The following is a 6,929-nucleotide window of genomic DNA, read 5'->3' as shown; positions in this document are numbered from 1 at the left end:
AAACAAATGTGATATGAGTGTCAAGATCTACATTTGCAGGTTGTTTGTAACTTGATAACTTTGATTTTGCTATTTCTCTTTATTTTCAACTTAATAACAAAATAGATGAAGAGGCATTCTGCACTGGAATATTGCTTTTGCTTTTTTCTACTTTCTCTTTTCACACAAGGATGTCAATGTTATTTACAGAAATTACTGAACTACTTTCAGAAGACCGTATTTGCCTTTTTTATCCCTAAATAATTTTTGTTAACAAATTATTTTTACATTCTTGCTATCTTTTTCTTGTTCTCTTTATTTTTTTAAAATTTTTTTATTTTTTTATTTTTTTATTTTTTTTTAGGTTTTCAAATGGCTGATCCTTCTGATCCTTTCCTATATAATACTGGAGAAAGGTCTCACTATGGGTGCCTGGGACATGAAGTACAAATTGAGCACCTTAAGGCATACGTTTGTAGACCATCTTTTTCCACGGACAAAGCTGTGATTGTGGTTCATGATGTATTTGGATGGCGGTTCCCAGATATTAGATTCATAGTTGATTTGATTGCAGATCATGGATATATGTAAGCAACTTTCTTTCCTATCTTCCCCTTAAATGCACTGATAGCTCACCAGGCCCAAACCTAGGCATGGGATAAGACAATCATACCATTTCAGTCTGAGCAAATAAAAAAGAAAATGGACAAAATATTTCCATGGAGCCACCAAAGCTACAAAAACCGACCCAGGAAAAATGGCTACCTGAGCACCAAAGGCACAAGGAGTCTTGAAGTGCCTGTGTTTGTGCTTATGAAGCAGAGTGGGTGATCCAGAGAGAAACAGTGGTATCTATTTTAAGTTGTGTAAGCTTTTCAGAACCAAACCCTTTCACCATTTGCTTTAACTTGTAACAGCAAAGAGGTATATGTGTTTATATAGAATCAGGAGCTTTGTTTAATCCCTTAGTTTTTTTGTATTAAGTGTGTCTAAGGCAACCATGAGCATTTATTTGTGTCTTTTTTTTTTTTTCTATGCAAAGACATATACTTTTACCCAGCTGATTAAGAGAATAGGATGAGTAAAACATGTTTCAGACAGTGATCATGTAGATGTGTACTCTGGATTAGAAGGTATTAGGAGACACTTACACATCCACAGATTCAATGAAAATTGACTAAATTCCATATCTCACACAGAACCATCTGCCCAGACTTCTTCAAGGGGACAGAACCCTGGAAATCTACTGATCACTGGGCTGACTTTCGTGACTGGATGAAAAATCATGATCCTATGAAAGTAGACAAGTAAGATATGTATTTGTACTTGAACATTTAAAAGCATCCAGCAAATAAGGAGAATATATATGAAATGTTCGAAGTAGCACGTCACAGCATGGCAAGCTGGCTGCACAACCAGAGTTTCTTATTCTGGGTGATTCTTCTGTGGTCCTGGGCACTGTCTTGGCTGGGATTGGAAAAGGGTCATCTGCTCTGCCCATCACACTGCTTATTGTCCCCATCTGGTTTTCCTGAGCCCTTTTTTGACTATGTTATACTGGTCACACAGGCTCACAGTGTTTCACAGGCTACAAAATGCCCAGCACTTTCACCCACAAGTGCTGATTCTGTGCTCAGTTCCTCAAGATAAAGAGGAAAATTCTTCTACAACTGCAGATATTATCTGCCAGTTATCACATGCCCATCTTGCTTTCTGCCTTGCAGATTATGATAGGTACTGATGAGATTCTCCTGAGCAGCACTACATAAAAATTTGCTAGACTGACCAAAACCTAAGATACATCTGATCAATTGTACTATTTTTTTCAGTGTGAAATAGAGGTATCATTATCTGTATGAGCCTGTAACAAGGCTTCCCTGAATTATGGGAGACACTGCTGTTTCTTCAGCACCTCTCACCACAGCTGAAAGCTTCAGATGGTAGTGAGGCAATGATATCCTATTACTCAGCTACCATCCTGCAACCCACAAGTATTCTTCTGACCCTGTCCAGACATTCAGCAGTCACAGTCTATCTTCAATGTCTCTCAGCAAAGTTTTTGAACATATAATTCCAGAAGCTGTGACCAAAGTTTTTGAAAAGACAAATGGCTAGCAACTATAAAAAAAATCCAGCTCCAAAGAGGAGCAAATATGTGGGCAGTCTTAAAAAATTAGGATCTCAGGACATGCCTTTGCTGTCTTCTGAGGGATCGCTTCTAGGTGAACATTTCAGTTCAGACCCATTGCTCTTTCAGAGAACATGGAACCCAACATACCCATGACTTTCTTAGTATCCTTTCAAACAAACCAAATCTGAGAGAGCATGGCCACAGGCCAATGTCCTCTTTATGTCACTCTCATAGTGGGTTTTTTTGATCAGCCTAACCACACCTGAATGACCATACAATTCTACCTAATGTTTGAAAATACAGTTAATAGTTTATGAACTCTGCATTTAAACTTAATTTAAGACTCTGTAGGTAATGAAGAAGATAAAAAGAAGAAAAAAATATTGAGACCTCAGAACTCAGCAATTTAAAAAAAAATTACTTGTTCTCATCTACAATAAAAATATTTTTCTTATTTTTTTTATTGCACTTCATGCAAAAGTTATTTTTTAAACACTGTAGTTACTGACAATGTATTTTGATTAATTACTACTTTAGCATAACATTCTTGCATGTGGGCTTGGTAAGATATTTTAGTATTAACTTGTGTAACAGGAATGGCATTGGAAAAATCTTTATCTAAATAGGTGAGCTCTGTCGAGATAGTACAGTGAAGCTTATCTATTCCTACAGTCCATAATGCAAGATGTTGTTCTACTTGCAGATATGTCTTGTCTTTAGTTGTCCTGTCCTAGACAAAGTGATTCAAATAAAAATTTACTAATTTTGAAAACAAAGGAGCAGGTGACAATTCAGGTAAGTATTTAAGTGCCTATGCCTGTACTTCCCTAAACTAGGAGCAGAGATGCTAACTCTCATTTAATAATAGAAGCCACTGCTCTAGCCTGAAATGTGCTTTTTAAAGTAATCTCTGTTTTAAATGATGAAATACCATGTATGTCTTTTAATTAACTTCTTAAATTGTCAAATATTGGTTCTGCAATAGATTCCTTAGTTTACTTTTCTTTATATGTCTTAGGGAAGCTGATGTTGTCTTGAAGTATCTAAAGGAACAATGCGGTGCAAAGAAGATTGGTATCGTTGGGTTTTCCTGGGGTGGAATGGCAGTACATCACTTGATGCTGAAAAATCCTCAATTAACCGCTGGGGTGTCCCTCTATGGTAGTGTAGAACACATGAAAACTTACTTGGGTTCACATGACTATGCATAGTTTGTAATTCTGCTTATCTCTTTGTAACAATTTCTATAAATACTCAACTCAAAGGTGAGTTGCAGATTTTGATTATGGTTATTTCAGCAATAGGCTATATTGGTATAAAAATATCAAGGATACTGTAAACAAAAACCCCCCCTTCGTTCCTTTTTTTAGGAGAGCAGAGAAATATGCTTTCCAAATGCTTTTTCTCCATCCAAATAGCCACTCTCCTGATCTAAGTAATGTACCTAATGAGTAAACTTAAATAGAAAAGTTCTCTTTTAATTTGCCATTCATCTTACTGTAATGCTAACCTCACTAATCGACTGTTTCTCGAAACATTCTAGGAATAATTAGAGACTCTGAAGAAAGATACCGTTTACTAAATCCCACATTTTTCATTTTTGGTGAGAAAGACCACACTATTTCTTTGGATCAGGTAAGTTGTTCTTGAAAGACTTCTTTTCCCATAGTTCATTTATCCTACACAGAAACCCTTGTTAGAAACCATTTTCAATTAAAAAAAATTAAACAGGTTGGATGGTTCTATTTATATTTCAGTTTCCCCCCTATCTTTAGATTATTCAAAGCTTTTTTTTTGAGGTAAGAAATACAGTAAAGAACAGTCATCAGGTTCTGAGTGGCTAGATAAGCAGAGTGTGAAACTGGGCAGGGTTATCCAAATTGGTATGAGCCAAGCATCTCAAAAACTTGTATACTACTGCTATGGGTGAGAAATCAGGTAGCCAAACCACTGAATTTGGACACTGAATGGAAAAAAAAAAGTAGTTTCAGCTTAGTAATTGAACTTTTTGGTGATGGCGACCAATGACTAAATAAGAAGACAAAATAAACCATGTCAAAAGAGTGGCCATGAATTTTAGCTGAGACAACAACAACTTGTACACTCAAATGTTTTGACTCCTGGCTGCCATCTATGTTCTGATATAACCCCTGCTGTAAGCATATGTGAGAGGCTGGATAAATATATGGGTAGGAAACTGGTGCCCTCTTCTGTGCATAAATTCTTTTTCTTCAGTGACAAGGATAACATACCACCTCTAGCACAGCTTGGTTTTCGGGGTGGGGTCTGACTGGAGAACTGGCAGTGTGCTCTGGGAATGCAGAAGTCATTCAATATTTTCTTCTAACTGCGTTAGTCAGCATGTTAATCTATACCTCATATGTGTCTCCTCTGCAGAGGAAAACAAATCCTTCACTCTCTGTCCTCATATTATGGCGAGCATGTCTTTCTCCCAGGGGGACAATTTTGGCAAATGCATTTTTCCTGTCATGTGTTACACATTGAAATCACAGCCTTTTCTACTGAAGCTTTTTTTCTGTGCAGATTGTATACGTAAAAATTCCTGCAATAAAAAAAGAAATCCAAACTTTCAAATACAGAGTTTTCTGTACTGAAAAAAATGAGCTCCATACAAAAAGAACACAAACCAAAACAACAAAAACCCACAAAATAAATTACAATACTCTCTCTAATCTGCACAATGGGTAGAAGTAACCTTGTGGGGCAAAATAAGCGTTCATCCATCTGTTTTCTGACTTTTAATGGAAATAAGCATAAACCGTGCCAGCAAATGAATATGAGTACATGAACACATTATTAGTACTTTGTATGTATACTAATCACCAAAACATTGTGCAAGAGCAATGCCTTTTTGTTGTTCAGTAAACTAAAAATTAAAGTCCTCCATGTTTTCTTAAACTCTGTAACTAAGCTTATCATACTGTTTTGGACTCATGGCTCAAGAAGTAAGTTCTCTCAAAATCAGAGCTTCAAGTGTAGGTTACAAGGCTGAAAGTCTGAACAGAAGCACACCTGTTCCTTTAAGGCAATGAGATTTACCAAACCATTTTTGCTGCAACTGTTGTAATGGAAAAAATGCGCTTTTTTTTTTTTTTTTTTTTTTTTTTTTTTTTTTTTTTTTTTTCTTCCCCAGATCTTCTTATTGGAGGACAAGCTGAAACAGTATTGTAAAGTTCCATATAAAATTAAAGTTTATCCTGGGCAAGTTCATGGGTTTGCACAACTGAAACCAGAAGATATGAAACCTGATGATAAACCTTATATTGAAGAAGCTAGAAGGGATATGATTGATTGGATCAAAATGTTTGTTTGACAATAGAAGAAAGAAATGCTAGGCTTCAAGATCAGTGATTGATTTAATTTGAGGGAAGAAAACAGTCAAGGGAAAAATATCTCATTTTGAAAGCTGTCATAAACTAAAATAGGAATGTTTTAATTTATAGCTTTAAATTATTTTTGAAAAAATTTACGGAAGATTGTGAAATAAAAGTCAGACTAAAGGATAATTAGGCATTAAAAACATTTTTGAAGTTTTCTTGCTTTTTATTTGCTTCATTATTTGACTTTATGACCTTGATAGTCATAATAGTGTTTATGCATTTTTCTTTGTTAGTAAGCATGACTTCATCATGACTTCACTTGAGTAATTTCAGGCTTTATTTTGGTATGGTGATTGGTGGTCATGGGAATACCCTGGGTTTGCATACAGACATTTTCTTTTACTATCTACAAAGTATTTTTCTCAGCTGTACTGGGCAGAATTTCCCATGCATGAAAACAAACACTTGGCTATACTAAGGGGTTAGGAAGAAATTATGTTGTTAAGTGACACCTTCCAGATATTCTCTTGCCAATATTAAGAAGGGTATTTCTAGTATTCCTTCATCAGCATCAAGGAAAAACAAACAGTCCTTCCTGTGGAAGTAACCCAGACATGAACACTGTAGAAACAGTGGGTTTGATGTCATGGTGAAATTGTGCTGGTCAGGTACAGGGCTCATCCAATCCTGATTATAACTTTTGCTTCACATTATATCCTTGTTCCCGTCTCAAAGTTCTTCCCCTTTATCACCCTTATATCCTCCCAACAACATAATGTGCAAACAAAAATAAGCATCCCCATGTACACTCTGCCTTTGTGTATTTTTTGAATTTCATTGCCTTGGAAATGACCTGGCAATCAGTTCTCATTAAATTAAATTAATTAATTTAATTAATAGTCAATTAATCTCTTCAGAGATTCTCTAAGGAACCCATCACCCATTTTATTTTCTACGTCTGTCAGTTTGTCACCCTGTCACCTTGTTAATGTTGCCATAAGTTAAGGCTAGCTAGCTACGTTAATATGACTTTCCCTTTGATGTCAGGCAGTCTGGCAGTTTCACACATTGTTATCCTATCAGTGTAACTATACAATCATGGCATGCTGGTTCTCCACACACCTCAACAGACTGAGTACATTAAATAATACTTGCTCAGTGAGCCTCTTAAAAGGGCTACACTTTTTATGAGTTAAATGCATGGGAGAAATACCAACAAGATATTCTTAAGAGGCCAAAAAAAAAAAAACCAAAACCAAAAACCCCACAAAAATAGAAACCAAAACCACCCCTACCCGCCCCCCCCCCAAAAAAAAAAAAAAACCCAATCAAAACCAAAAAAAACACCCAAAACCAAACCAAAACAAACTTCACTGGCAACAACAGAAAATCAGAGAACTTTGGCAAAAGGTTCAGAGCGGCATTCTGTCAACATAAAATATCTCACAAAGGGTTAACCTTGTCTAATCAACTTATCA

At 35.9% G+C, this 6,929-nt stretch overlaps 1 protein-coding gene across 1 annotated transcript; it reads left to right on the top strand.

Annotated features, from left to right (window-relative positions):
• The first annotated feature begins 351 nt into the window (after window positions 1-351).
• LOC136302495 (carboxymethylenebutenolidase homolog) lies at window positions 352-5,619 on the top strand. The gene is made up of 5 exons (XM_066205972.1): window positions 352-566; window positions 1,179-1,286; window positions 3,129-3,271; window positions 3,654-3,745; window positions 5,265-5,619. The coding sequence occupies exons 1-5, from the start codon at window positions 352-354 to the stop codon at window positions 5,442-5,444; spliced, it is 738 nt and encodes a 245-aa protein (XP_066062069.1). The 3' UTR covers window positions 5,445-5,619.
• Window positions 5,620-6,929: the final 1,310 nt, after the last annotated feature.

This window comes from Chamaea fasciata, unplaced genomic scaffold, assembly GCF_029207755.1.
Source record: "Chamaea fasciata isolate MVZ Bird 193981 ecotype frontalis unplaced genomic scaffold, bChaFas1.0.hap1 SCAF_1, whole genome shotgun sequence".
NCBI classification, from domain to species: Eukaryota; Metazoa; Chordata; class Aves; order Passeriformes; family Sylviidae; genus Chamaea; species Chamaea fasciata.
This window is presented reverse-complemented; position numbering and strand designations above follow the sequence as displayed.